At 39.7% G+C, this 15,465-nt stretch overlaps 1 protein-coding gene across 1 annotated transcript in view; it reads left to right on the top strand.

Moving 5' to 3' along the window:
- mn1a (meningioma 1a) overlaps nucleotides 1-13,285 on the top strand; it is a 32,730-nt gene extending 19,445 nt beyond the window's left edge. The window contains exon 2 of the mRNA XM_066690370.1: nucleotides 10,430-13,285. Coding sequence (XP_066546467.1) covers nucleotides 10,430-10,614 — 185 coding nt within the window. The 3' untranslated portion in view covers nucleotides 10,615-13,285. The remainder of the gene's footprint in view (nucleotides 1-10,429) is intronic.
- The last annotated feature ends 2,180 nt before the right edge of the window (nucleotides 13,286-15,465 follow it).

Genomic DNA, 15,465 nt, shown 5'->3' with positions numbered 1-15,465 from the left:
ACAGCATGAATGCAGACGAAAGCAGTTTGCACCGAGTTTGTAACGTGCTGTGGAGAGATTTCAGAGTATCTATTCAGTAGCATGAAAAAAGGCAGGCCTATTTAAGGTGTCTTTATCTGCTAAGAAATCCAGGGAAAGCTGGGTGTTGTGGTGGAAAGCTCAGACTGGGTCCATATGAGCCTGGGAAACACAAGGGCAGGGCCTCTTTCAGGAGCGCTCAGGCAGAAAGACCAGTTGTCGCAATCACAGGCACATAACCCAACAAGCCTCGGGCAGACACTCAACACTGCGACGACCACTGCACTGGCTTAACCCTTGAAGTGCCGGAGGGCGAGAGCTTCGGCAGCCGATAGTAATTCCATCAATGTTTCATCAAAGAGCAAGGGCTGTCCAGTAAAACATAGACATAAACACACAGTTCTCCAAATGGGTCTTCGGGGGGGGGGAAGTAATGTTTCCAAACTTAATTTGAGTCAAATGCCCTGTTTAAAAACTATACCAGTGAGAAAAAAAAAAAAACACTACAGTTTGTTCTGCTGTAATTGGCTTTTATTTTATTTTTGGTTTGGTTTTGTTTAGCTTTGTTCGGTTTGAATTTCACTCCCCCCGTGCGCAGATTTGTGTTGTTATTTCGTACAGGATGAATGAAGCATCACAAATTGAGTGAGCGCTCTGTCAGGAAGAGAGTATTCCTCCTGAAATCCGCCTACCAATTGTATTTTGTTTTTGTTTTCAGCTAATCTATGTTGTCAGAACCATCTATTTCAGAGTGGAGATAAACATCTTTTTATAATATTTGTGCTGCACTAGAAAGCAGGTTCCCAATTTAGTGATGCATGTGAGATCCTACAGTGGGAAAAGTGTTTTGTTTATGTACATAGATGACATAATATTTTATTTTTATTTTTTATGACTGTACCAGTACATACATTTATATACATTCTTGTCGAGAAAGGGTAAAGGCAGAAGAGGCAAGAAGGGGACCTAACGCTGCAGTCCTGAATTTGAAACTCTTACTTGCTTATTCCCCCCCCCCATCTTTCCGCAGTTTGTTTGTCTGTGTGCCTCTCAGTCTGCGAGGGGAGCTGGGAGGGAATACTCCGTCAGCCTGGCTGCTGTCTGCCTGGCTGAGAATGGGAGTCTGGGAGCGGTCTCAATGAGAGGCTTTATTCTATGAGAATGTCCAACTGTGTTTTCAGAAACCAGTCTTCACCCCCCTTTCAAACCCTTGTCTTAAAGACTTTTATGAATGCATCTCAGAAGACTGCTGTTGGTTTTAATGGTGCTCCGGCCTCCTTGATGTATCTATAGAATGTGTTCTGTATGATTATTTTTTGACTGCACGGGAAAAAAATTGACATTACTTTTTTTCTTTTATTTTTTTTTCCTCTTTGGTTTTGAGAATATAAAACTGCATTTGTAATAATAATAGTCATCATTTCACAGTTTGTTTAAGGAGGACATGTTTTTTCCACACAGACAATAGTGAAAACTAAAAGAAAAGGGAGAGAATCAAATGAACTCTATATAAGACCTTCAATATCCTTTTCAGGAATGATTCAGGCGTAGATTAATATTGGTAGAAGTAAACAACCCCCAGTAATGTCTTGCACATTGGTTTCATAAAAAGATTAAAATTTATGCAAGCTCTTTTCTGCCTTTGTTTCTGTTGTTTTCTTTTGCATTTTTACTGCAGTATACATAAGTCTCCCAACTGCCAGTCATAAAATATGTACAATATTAAATGAAGCGCAGTCTTGTAGCAAACATTTCCGAATCCATCTCTTTCTTGGCTGTGCATTCATTGTTGTACATCAGAGTACCGAGACATTCATGTTGGTTGAAACATTTATTACCAGTCTGAAACCTTCACAACATCATGATAAGCCAACATTAATGTCTTCTGGTATCATACAAATGGAAGTTCTGATTCTTACGTAAGGGTGAATCAAACGCTACACAATTAGCAATAAAGCAAAACTTTAATAAAAGCAGCCTGCCTTTTTTTTTCCTGCTTGCATGTATGTTATTTGTTTCTGAGGCTGGAATTTGCTGCTACACTAGCTTGTATCTTGAGGTAGTAACGGGAATGAAAAAGCACCAGTTAGGCGGCAACAGATATCAACTTGACAGAAACGAGTTGCTTTATTTAATTTCGCCGGATGAGTGGGATTGAATTCTACAAGTAATGTGCTGAAAGAAGGGCTACATTAAATTTGCTTTCAGTATGAAAAGGAAAAAAGAAAAAAAAACATAATAAAAAGTATATTGGTTCTTTGAAGCTAAAATGGAACATTAAAACTTTGGGGGATTTACTGCATGTTAAAACCCTGACTGAAGGTCTTTCATTATTCTCTGAAATCACAGTTTTTAAATTGCGCCCGATATTCCTCCTTGTGATAAAACTTGGCTACCTTATTCAGGTTGTTTCAGTCTCCATTCAGAATAGAAGTGTCTTAATGCACGTTGGATAAAAGAAAGTCATGAACATTAGATACTTACTCCATTGAATCTCAAATCCGTGGCTTTTAGAATCCGCACAATGACTTTCGGGACTGGGAGATATAAAAGTGAGATTGGTATTTGTGGATTCAATAAGCCACTTTTACGGTGTGAAGATACTCAGGGAAAGAGCTTTTATATGAGCTTATTCAGTGGTTCGGTGTACACACATTTTTTGGTGGATCTAAAAAGTTTTTTGCAGGTGTGTTTCTTTAATTGTAAGAAATAATTATCTTTAATCCTATGACTTTAATCCTAATAACAAAATGAGGTATAGATACAGACACATACATGTACAAATGCACCTCCTTGTGCAGAAGACTGGAACACAGTAAATCAGATTAGTCATTTCTTATATATCAAATCCAAAGAGAAAAAAAGAGAAGTCTTAAACTGTCTTTGACGTGCTTGATATTACCCATCGGAGATTTTAATTTGAATCCTTCTGAGGTATTTTATTAACATTTCAAAGTGCACGGCTTTGTGAATGCACCTTTAATAAGCGGTATTGCTTCCTCATATGCCTGGCCTTGTCCTAAGGGCAGTCATTGTAAGTTTAATACAATAGATAATTCATTTTTAATTTATTAATACCTCCCCCCACCCCCCTCCTCCAGGTGCCAATTTAATCTGTTTTAAAACCATTCACATTATAGTGCTTTGAAAGAAGGTTGGTTCATTTTTTTGGGTCCCATGATTTTTCTTCACAGAAGTATAACTGGAAAGCCTCCTACTTGTTTTTTTGTTTTTTGTAGCTGCTCATGTCATTTTATAATGGTTTAGGAAAATCAAATCGCCGAGATGGTTCGATTGAATGCTTGCATACACTTTTATTTTACTAAAGTTTCTTTTTATATGTATAGTTTACTTTAGATGATGTAAGGGCAGCAGGAGCATAGTAAAAAGAGAAGGAAATGGATAGTAGTGAAATATATTTGCTGTGAGCTGCAATGTGTGTAGAATTTCCTTTTTTTCTTTTTTCTTCATGTATTATGTGCTCCTTTGGTGTGAAGCATTTGAGTTGGCTGGGGTGGTGTTGATTTTAAGCAGAAAAACATTTGCTACAGATTTTTTTATTATTATTATTTAAACTTGAAAGAAGTGGATATTTCTATATCTGGGGAAATACAACATCACACCAGAGAGCCCAAAGAGGAATACAAGATATTTGAAGGTTAAAATAAATATTGAGGGGAATCCCGTTCTGCCGAAACATTGCACCCGAGCAGCATTGTTTAAGAGTCACGAGAGACGGGGCTCGGTTATGTGACAGGAACCTAATGAACCCGGGCCTCCTTTCACTCAGAAGCCCTGTAGTTTCGGGGGCACCGAAAGCAGCCCCCTTACGCGCAGCTGGACAAAACATTTTAAGTTTTAATTTTCAATGTAGCCATTCACTCGCAGCTTGTGGAAAGGGAAGGGAAAATGCTGAAGGGCTGAAAAGAGTCTTTTAAATCTAAAAAGTTGACCCCTTTGTTAGGTCCCCTGCCACCCCCACCCCTCTCCTTTGCAGATCTCACTGTGGATAGGATCAGCTTTCAAAAGACCCCATTTAGACCTTTTAATATAGAGCTGATAAGGTAGGATGAGACTGTTACTTTGTTCCCTGTCCTGCAAATTCAATCAAATTGGAGGGAGGCTCCTCGTTATGTATGAGAGATCTACACGGCCCCGAAATCTCCCGTTTGGCATCCTATTAACCGCCATCACGAGAGGAGCTGTAGAATACAAAAAGAAACCCCAGCTAGTAGATGTTTCGATATCCGTCTTCTTTGGCGTTATAAGTTGTCGCAGTGCATGTCTTTTTCTGATTAAGCTTTTGACGATACAGATGATTGATCGGGAGTCCTTGACTGCCGGCCCGGATTGAGTGTAAAATAATTAACGATCGTGCACCAAACGTGACACTTCAGATGTACGCATCAGACTCGTGCTGATAGGGTCTTTAAGGTGTCAAAACAGAGTAAAAGGTAGAGAGAGTCTGCTTATATATTAATAATTGGTGCGAACTAAAGATACTGTCAGATAATATTTAATAAGCAAAAAGATATCAACAAAACACTGAACTGAAAAAAAGACAAGTGAAAACTCACATGGAAAGTGTGGGTCAGTAATTTGGACTAAACAAGTCAAATATTGTTCTTATGTGTTTTTTATAATATAATTGCACATTGGCTTGTATTTCCTGTGCATGTAGGATATGTAACTTGTAGGATGATTTGACATCTTTTTACATTGGCTGGAAAGTATGCACTCAGTACTGTTATTGGGGAAATTTGTGTTTAATACATGAGCAAATCTAATAAGGGTTTTAAGTATTTACATTTGTGCTCTACCAATAGAGCAACTGGTTGTTGTCAATGTCAAAAACATGCCATTTTGTTGTGTGCATGTTTTCGAAATGCTTCACACTAATAAATAATGGGCAGACCAATTTTGTCATTCATTACACAAGACTTTAATCTATGATGTCAAATCAGGGGCTGCATTTGAAGGATGATCTCATGCATTTGTGAATTTGATTACAAATTTGCACAGGCATCACCGTTCCTATAATGCATTGTGTGATAGGGATATGTTTTTTTTTCTGTGTTCTGCAAAATGGTTTTGTAGAAACGATTTATTCTTAAAAAGAATGAAGAATTGTATGTTTTGTTTTATGTGTCTGTGTTTTAATTAGTAAACAATGAATTAAGTAACCTGGTGAAAGTTTTATAATTATGCAGTTTGAATATAGGTTGTTTTCCTTTCAGTTTAAAGCGCTAGTTACCCGAAGTGTTTGTGTTGTGTGCTCAGTACAGGTTCCCCTCATTAAAATGGAAACAGAAGCTGAGAAGCTGCACAAATCAGGCTTTTTTGTGGTGATGAAGAAGTTCAAACAAAGTGCACGGAAAGAAACAGTCTGAACTGTAAAATAAACACATCTGAGGAAATTGCCCTTTGCTTTTACAGAATTAACTGAAATGTGAAAGAAAACACACAAACAAACCGGTTTAGTTTTCAGATTTCAAAGCGATAAAACTAAAACGAAAAGAGAGATTGTAATTGTGGAAAATAATTGGCCTGGAGATGAGACGGTTAAATTGTGACAGGTGGTCCTTTGTTTGTATTTTATATTGCAGAAACATATATTTCAAAAGGAGCTATTTCCCAAGCAAGGTCTTCTATTTTTGCAGAGTTACTCTGCACATATGGTGTTCCAGTGGTTTGAGAGAGTGTGTGAGTCCGAGGGTTTTGGGGTGGGCGTCAGTAGTTGGTCTAGCTCACATTCGGAGGAGAGGGGAGGCCAGGCTGTTGTTGTTGTTGGTTGTCAGGCCCCGGCTGAGCCCTGTCTTTGGGGCTGGTGAACGCTTGGCTAGTTATCAGGGGCGGGTCAGTGCCTGCTGTGCCCACGCAGCGCACAGTAGTATGGCATAGGGTGAGGGGAGGCGGGGGACTGGCGTGGTGTCAGGGAGCTGGAGAGGTGTAAGAGATGAACCCCCTGGCTACACCACCCACCCCCACACCGCTGCCGCCTCTCTCCCTCCCTTCACTCCCAATCTCGGCGTGCCGGCTCAGGGCTTGCGGCAGGGGAAAGCAGTCCACAGGCTGACCTTTACCAGATCGGCTTATTGTACGAGTGGCCGCACAGACAACCTCGGGGCCAGCGCTGCCGACTGCCGCTCCTGGCTGCATTGTTAACACCGGATTACTGCTGCTCTCTTACAATAGGTGGCAGTTGGCAGGGAAGAAAGGGTCAAGGGGAGGCGGGGGGTAGAGACCAAGCTCGTAAAAAGCTGAAGTCGAATGCGTCTCGGTCGGCGGATGTGGAAGAAGACTGTTCATTCTGCAATACCAGGTGGTGACGCTCAGATTGCCTATAGCAGCCTGTTATTAAAAGCAGCCAAAGTCTATTATTATTATGATTTTTTTTCAATCCACCATTAAAGCATAGTATTGCCACATTATTATTATTAGTAGTAGTAGTAGTAGTAGTAGTAGTTGTAGTAGTTGTAGTATTAATCCTATTGGCTGTAGCTGCTTTCATTATATCAGTGTTTAGTTATTCCCTCTTATAGCCCGTCCAGTCCTATAGCGCCATTTATTGCCATTTTCCATGTTCAACTTCCTTAATTCCCTGTTCCAGAGCAAGAGTTTTGTGATAAGATCAGCAAACAAACCAAAACAAACCAAATGGCACCCAAGCTCTCCCTGAATTATGTCCGATATTTCCCTTGAAATAGAAACAGACTGCCTTGGAAAACGCCAGCGTAGAATCCCTGTCTGAACCAGCAAGAAAAAAAAACAATACATACATATATATTTTTCTGTTGTGTTTAAAATATACACATCTGGGTTTTTTGAAGGGTGGGGGGGCAGGCGCTGTGGCTCTCTGTTCACTGTTTGGGTCTCCCCTGTGACAGTTACTTGGGTGGAGTCAGCTCTGAAGCCAAAGTGTCACAACTTTGGGGGAGGGGGGGGGACTGTGCTATAGTATGAAGTAAATTAGAGTTAAAGAGTTGATTCCTATATGTTCTGAGCTGAGCGCGCCCCCCATTGACAGAGTCCTGTCAGGTTCAGATTCGGTGGGGCACGTGTCTGGCCTTTTAGTTCACTTGTGCCGGTTTTGGATTCAGTGTCACGACTGCCTGCGGTGATGAGAAACCTTCAAGCTGAAGGTGTTGATTTTACTCCGATTAAACCGAAAAATGACACACAACACCATGTAAACAACAGCTTATCAAATTATAGGCGAACAAATAATTTGGCTTAAGCCGCATCCGTGTTTTTCATTTCTCTGGTATCTAAACAGGGATTAAATAAGTCTGTATACTCACACACACACTCACACACACACACACACATGCGCATGCGCTCATATAAATTATATTGATATTTATGTGCGTGGATGAAATTGATTTTTACAGCAGAACAGTTAAATCATTCCTGATCCTCTGCAGCAATTAAAATGGCTCTGCCACTTGGCACACTACGGGTACTTTTTAATCGGAGCCAGTAATGGGCTTACACGATAATACTGTTTTCAGCAAGGTTTATTATCATTAGTATCAGCATTTGTCTCTGTAGGAGCAGACACCTTCAGTGTTTCCCCCCCGACCTCTCGGTACCACTCTGAGAGGAAGAGGGTGGCGCACTGCGCAGCCTGTATCTGTGAAGCGGAGAGCCAGGCCGAGGGCAGGGCTGCCAAATCCAGTCTCTCAAGGCTAGTTCGGCCCCCTTAAGTCTCAGTCAGTGTGTTTCTGTGAGAGAGAGAATTCAACAGATATGTTCTGTATAGTTTGTTGGTTTATTTTTAGGGAAATGGCATAAAGAGGGACCTACAGTATATATTTTAAAGATAGTATATTGCCATGTGTTTATTTTACCATTTCTTATATTTCATAACCAGCGTAATGTGATTAAAAAGATTATTTCAAAGAGTTTCATATTTCTTTATTGATTTGTAGTATTCTTATTATTTCAATGACTTCATTTATGTTTTTGTTTTTTTTGTACAAACACTTGGGGAATATTTCTCACAGTTACCCAGTGTGTGCTGAAAGCATCCTTGTAATTCTAGATTTACTTACAAACCCATTTATTATTTATTATTTGGTGCTCGTTTGAATTACAGACTACTGGAGAAATAGACATGACTCCGTGTGTATAATATTAGAAAGCTGAAATGGATTACAAAAGCAATATTGAGATCAGTCCTAGTCTAATAACACTGATGTGTGATATATAATGCAAATTTCCACAGTGATCTGCAGTGTGTCCATACAGTTAATCACAGGAACTTTGTATTCATCCCTTGATAAACCCTTTGCAGATGATTACTTACAGAGGGCTTTGAAGTACAGAACTGGAACCAGGTCTTGCTTCCTTGGCACTGCCTATACAACTTACATCCTGTACAAGAGGACATGATAAAGTGTATTTTTACATAAAGTTTAGGTTAGCAATTTATGCTCATCAATCTTTTACTGGTTTCAGAGAAGATGGTGCACATATTCATTTTCACCTAGTAACAGCAATTTTAGTAAAAGACACAGGATGTTAATCAAATCAATCTCCATTACCCTCTGGCACTATGCTGGCATTTTTTTTCCTTTTTTTTTGGTTACCTTAAACACATATTTCCTTGGCACTTCCGACACAGACCATAATATGAATTTTGACACCTAAGGATTTCAGTTTTTGCCCTACAGGGTCAGAAAAAGAAGTACAATGGATATTCCTGCCTGGCTTTAAAAACTCCTAATTTTTGTTGCTGTATAAGTGTTTGAAAAAGAATGGCGGTAACAGCCTATTTACATTTTTTATAATAAATCATGTGTGGAAGGGAATCCGCAAAACTGCTGTATGTAGGGGGAGAGATGTGTATTTATTTGTGTATTTTAAACACTAGTGAATCTTTCACTTTTAGATGAAATAATGGTTCCCAATTTCCCCCCTTAGATTTCTGTAGAAGCTTGGGGAATGCGTTTCGAATATCAAAAGAATCCGAGAGGAATCCTTTTGGAATTTCTTTTACGGCTCCAATGCTGAAAGTGATCTCTGACATCGGGTTAGCTTTCCGGTCGTGGAGATCAGGCGATGACAAGTGTTCAATGACATCTGTCATCTGCTGTGCATTGAGGTGACAAGGACTGATGACCTCTGTGCCCAGGTCTGAGAGCTCCTAGGGCTTCCCCGTGATTTGGCCTCCAGCTTTGTCCACAGAGCCCGATGGCCCAGATTCTGGAATTGTTGGTGCTTTGGCCTCTGTGAAAAAATGTTCATGTGGGAATGGAGGTGGATTATAACCAGTTTTGTTGTGTTGTTTTGTGGGTTTTTAATACAAACAAGGATGGTCAGGGTTTTAAACATTTCCATCCGTCTTTTGTTTAATTGAATGAAGCTCCGTCATTTTCACCACGGCCCTGCCATTCTGAGTACGGCATTGACACACACGACAGCCTGTTGCGTAGCTGCCGGTCAGCCCGCGCTAACTCTTCACTTATTGAGAATGGATTCTATTTTTATCAATGTGCCTGGGGTTTGTATCTGTCGTTGTTTGCGCTTTGTTTGTGTATTTGTTTAGTTTTTTGGAAAGCCCTTTGCAGGCGATGAAGCTGTGCATGATCATGTGGATCAGTGCCAGCAACTTGACCATGCCCTTTTCAAAATGATACTTTAGGGGTGCAATTTAAAAAAAAAAAAATGTTATTTATTTAAAGATTCCCCAGCATTTGCATTTTAAAGGGAGGTCGAATAAGCTGCTGTCATTAAAGGCACTGGCACCTTCTGGGGGCTGAAACATTGTTTAACCCCAGCTGTGATCAATGGCTCTCTCTTTAGTCCCAGGCAGACTCAGGGAGTTAGCCAATTACTGTGGTAATGATCTCGCAGTAGGCTTTATCTTGAATGCCCAGCTGGGTCATTAAGTTTGCATAAGCACTTCACAGCCAGCCAGCTTGACAGGGTAACAAAGCAGCGAGGGCAGAATTCACCCAAACCCTGTGCTGCAAAATGCTCCTAGCACCCATTTTAAAAATATTGTAAAATGGAATAAAATGCCTTTGTTGTTATTATTGCTTTTCTTTTGCATGTAATAGGTTTTGGGTGGGTGTTAAAGCCCAGTAAATGTGCTTTGTTCATCATCATCATCATCATCATCATAATAATAATATTTTATTTGATTGTACATTCCACATGATTTTGTGTAACTCTATTTTGACTATGTTAATTTATTTGAGACGGGGCTCCCTGTGAAAGGACCCTTTCTGAAATAAAAGGTAAAAGAAATCGATTTGGTATTATTATTTTTTTAATAACCCCAAAGCATGGCGAACTAGCTCTGACATAATACTCCCTTTTATGTTGGCTTTTGTCAGATTTTGCCCAGTTTTTGTGCCGCCACGATAGACTAACCGTGTCTTCTTTGTTCCCTCGTGTCTTGCAGCCCCAGACCTCCCCCAGAATAAGAGCTCGACCGCCGGGCAGAACGGCAGCCATCTGCAGTGCCTGTCGGTCCACTGCACAGACGACATCGGAGAGGCCAAGGGTCGGACTCCGGTGCCCTCCTGGCGATCCCTGCACTCCGACATCTCCAACCGCTTTGGCACCTTTGTGGCCGCCCTCACCTGACTAAAATGACTTTTTTTTTTCTTTCTTTTTTTTTTTTTTTTTTTTTTTCTTTTTTTACAAAATAATAATAGGGGGGCCACTACAGTCAGGTGGGCCTTTTCTATGTGGTTGGTACCTGCAGAGTGGCATTCGGACCTGTAAACCTCAACATTTTTTTTTTTTTTAAGAAAACAAAAACAAAACAAAAAAAAAAAAAAGCGAAAAAACGTCTACCACAGTATGATACCAGTGTTGAGTTTTCTACAGTGCAGTTATTTTATTTTTTTATCATTGTTATTATTATTATTTTTATTATTGTTGTTATATTATTATTATTATTATTATTATTATTATTATTATTATTTCCTGATAACGGCTAATTCCGACATGCTTTGAACCCCAAATTGGGGGGACCAGATTAGTTGGTAGGTTGAAAGGAGTCAACTTGTGAGTGAGCACAAGAAATACCAGTGTGGACCTGGTCTAACAAGGACATTTGGGCAATCAATTTGAAGAAATTCTCATATTTTCTGCTAAAAACTAAACATTGTCAGTTATTCAAACCTGGAAATTCAACACTGAATTTGACTACCCACAAACGTGGCAAAGCCCTCTTTAATGAAGCAGGCTCTTTGGCAATGGGGTCACCTCGATGCTCAACTGCTTTGAGAGATGGTTTTGCTGGCTTTGATCGTGTCTCTCATTAACATGCTGCTGGATCTGTCTTCTGTCACTCTCTCTACCCCTTAGATATGAAGGTCTCAATCTCACTTCACCAGGTTATTTTTGTACTCCTACTAAAAGTTGAACAAGATATGGTTTTAAGATACCACAGTCTCAAATTATTAAAGCAAGGGGTTTAATTGGTTTTTGAAAGTGAACCGCGTTATGCTTTACTGGGACAACATAACCTGGCCCTCTTTGTTGCCCCCCAGCGCTTTGAAATCCTCCCACCAACCACATTTCCAATTTAAACGAATACTGTTGTTCAGTCTCCTTTTTATGTCTGCTTCATTAATGTGAACTGGAAGTGGAGATGTCCTTTTGAGTTCATAATTGAAAACCCCTTGTTCTAAACTAAACAAACTGAAGGCAGTTTGGATTGGCCTTTAAAATAACTTCCATTGACAAGCAGGCTTTCATTTGCAATCGAGTGTGAACGCACTTCAGAAGGCTATGATTCTAATGAGCATCTTTCGAAAGCTCGAACCGAGGAGACAAACAAACAAACAGTTGTGCCAAAACTAAAGGTGTACTGATTTGGATTGGTTTTCAGAAAATAATTGTGCCTTTAGCCCCTGTAGGCTGCCTAATATATATACTTGTTTGTTTAAAACGTTATATTTTTACAGTCAAATAAGACATATCTGTAGCAGTAAAAATAAGCTGGCAGTGTTTTTCATTAGCTATAGGAGTGAGTGGGCATTTCAGTGGCTTGTTTTTCAATGAGACACACTGTGACATGAGTTTGTATAAATGCATCTCTTAATTGAAAGCCCTGAAAGTTTGCAAATGAGACCCCACCATAGACAGCTCAGGACACAAAACAGCATCAGACTTAATGACTTTAGCAACAGGTAATAATTTAAATCGATTCCTTTTCCATTAATATGGTTTTCATCGTACTCTGATATCCCCAACTTCCTTATTTTGAAAGCGTATTAAACTGAGAGAAGGCATTGAACAACATTCTTGAATTATGCCAGGGTTTATTTTCAGTATTAATGGGAATTGTTTGGAAATAACCTGTTGGTGAAGTTAGGCACAAAGAGGACATTCAATTTCACTTTTTGGTTAGATCTTCTTTTCAAATGCAAGACAAAATCAGTGTGAAATTCATGAGAACTGAGATCTACCCAAGTAAGCCACCTAGCCTAACCAGGTGCCTGCAAAGTAGAAACTGCCTTCACAGTTCTGGTCACAGGCAATCACATCTTCAAGTTGAGTTTCAACCGCAATGTAGATCCATGCATAAAAGGGGAACGGGGAAGGTACAATGACAAAGGGGAGTTAACAGGAGAGATTTCCCACTGCTGCTTTTCAGCTACGGTGCTACAATAGTCCCTCAGTGAGCGAGTAATGTAACTTGATTGGGTTGACCCAAAGTTCACACCATATTCGCAGATCTTCTAAACTCTGTTAAATGGCTTTGCTCACCATTCGCTGTGCAAATAGTATACTGGCTTCTAGCTGATTAAAAAAGTTCCAGTCGATGGTTGAAGATTTCCGTGGTGTTTTCTCAAGTATTATCATGCTCTATAATTGTGTCTTTGCGTAGTTCTTTAAAAATAAAATTTTAAAAAATACAAAAAAAATTAAAAGGAAAAAAAATAAAAAGAGGGGGGATTTTGTCTTAGAAAATTGCTCAAACACTGGTATACAATACTGCCTAGAAAAAAAAAATCTTTTTAAGGAAATTAAAAAAGTATTGGTATTGCACATGTAAAATAAGAGAGAAACTTTGCTGTGTGTTAGGCAATCTTGTAATCTTTAAATCTTTTTGTTGAATTTGAATCGGAAAAACAATGGATGGAAGACTGTGACGATAACTCACAAACAAAATGAGTTGTTTTTTTTCTTTTCTTTTTTTAAATAATATGTAAAGTGCAGTCTTCTGTTTTCATGCATATTGTATATAACTGTATATGTTTTATTGAGCAACTAAATAACAATAAATATGATGTTAATGGTGGCTATTGTATATCTCCTTTTTGTTGTAGTCGTGTGAAATGCATGCCTGGGCCTTGTTTCAGCATTTCCTCACTATATCCACCAAAAATTCCACCGCAAGAGTTCTATACACCAAAGCAACCTTCTTTGCAGCAGTCTCCAGTTTTTATTTTTTATATTTTTTATCAGTGAACAGCACACTTTTCCACTGGTGTCACTGGTGTTGTACCAATACACTGCAGATGGCAAGCCTTACAAGCTGACACTGGCAAGCTTCCATTGTGAGAATCCCAAAATGCCAGCATGTGGACTCCATGCCCAGAGTGTAATCTTCGCAGTCACTATCCCGTTTTCTCAGGAATCTCAGATATACAACTGTGTTATTTAGGTGTTGCGCAGTGTCCCTCACTGAGGCCTGTGTGGTGCATCACCTGTGGTTGGCCATTGTGTCAGCCAAACAATGGCTGTCTGTTACAGGGCAATGCCATCTTGCTCTATCCCAAGAGCACAATCCCTGTCCTAGTTAAATGAATAAAGCTAACGGGAGGACTGTTTGTCCATGAAGAGAGAGATCTAAAGTAAAGTACAAGCAGGAAGGAGTAAGAAGTCCTGTGACTGGCAGTTTGATAAAACCCTACCACATGCGACCTACGAAAGCTGGACTTAAAGGAGTTTTATTGTAAAGACTTAAACAGGAATCACCAAGGGACTTGATGATGTCTGTCTAAGCCTCACCTGGGACACATCCGCAGTGCAAGGATTAGCAGGTTTGCAGGAGGCAGATCCAGGCTAGAAATTATAATTGTTCCCCACACGCTCGGCTCTGTGAATTCCAGGTCTTGTTTAAGATGCCATCTTTAAAGACGCATTGGATGAGGCTGCATTTAGTTCCTTTACAGGTGAGTATTGTATTTAACCTTAAGTTCAACATTGACAACAGGGTTTAAAACCTGAGATATGTGTAATTTTATATTACAGTAGAAAAGACACAATCAGGTTACTAATACAATCCAATTTAACATTTAATCTGAGAGTTTGGTCTGCAAGTATTAAACTGACTGTCTTTTGCTAATCAGCGCAATATGCTCTGCTCTGACCCTGAAGTGAGACCTGTATCGTATATCCAGTTGGGTGAATGTTGAAACAATAGCAGCAATAGGTATCGAGGAACCGAAAAGGACAACATTGAAGGGAATAAAAGAGAAATCTGATTAAACAAAAGCCGTGGTTTTATAAAACAGTTGAGCAGTTCAATCCAGCAATTTCTCACACAGTCCCACCAAGGAGAATGCAAGATGTCTGACAGCCTGTAACATCTGTATGGTGCTGTTATTCTGCAGACGTCTAGTACTGCTGGCAATGACTAATATGCTATTTAATTTGTCTCAAATAAGCAAAGCTGTATGTTGCCATTGCTGATACACTCTGTCTAGTAGGGCATTCTGTCATGTCTCCTAGGCAAGCAGTTAGATCTGTGCCTTTTCCCATAAGACTGTTTGCAAACGTCCTTCTCCCATTGGAATATTGTGCTGCCAGAACTGCATGCATGTGGTAAAAAACAACACAATCTGTTATGTTTTGAGAAAGCCAAGAGGGCATACAGGATAAAGTGGACAGATAGCACACAACCTCAGTAATTGGAAAGAGACTTGGCATTTTGCAACATATAGATGTAAGACTCATGTATTGTTTCCTGTAAAGTTGTGCCCTTAGCATCACAAATCTTGCTGCTCTGGCTTTTGGAAGTTGACATTTTTTTTGCTATCCCATGTCTGTCGAAGAGTCGTCCCTGTGCTGAAAGAGTTAAATTTATTCTTCCTGGTGGCTTACAGAAACAGACTCTCTCTCTCTCTTGTGAATACAGCTGCTTGGCACTGGAAGTCTGCACACACATCTATTGGTAATCAATACCTCACCCCACACCAGCTACCGGTGTGAAAATCGATCGTTTAAAACAGGAAACTGATCAGGCTTGTTATCAATGTTGTTCCACATATCAGAGACAGCCAGTTGATTTTTTTTTTTACTTTTTTATAGTTCATTGTTCATGAAAAGTGTGCAGCAAAGGAGTGCTGATAATGTGAAAGCCAACAGTTTCTCAGATTTTTTCCCCAACATGAAAGATACAGTTTCTCTCTGCCGTTTCAGACATTTTGAGGTGCCCATCTGTAGCCTGAGACAGGAGTTTTGTTTGATTGATTT

The sequence above is a fragment of the Amia ocellicauda genome, chromosome 17 (assembly GCF_036373705.1).
Source record: "Amia ocellicauda isolate fAmiCal2 chromosome 17, fAmiCal2.hap1, whole genome shotgun sequence".
NCBI lineage: Eukaryota > Metazoa > Chordata > Actinopteri > Amiiformes > Amiidae > Amia > Amia ocellicauda.
This window is presented reverse-complemented; position numbering and strand designations above follow the sequence as displayed.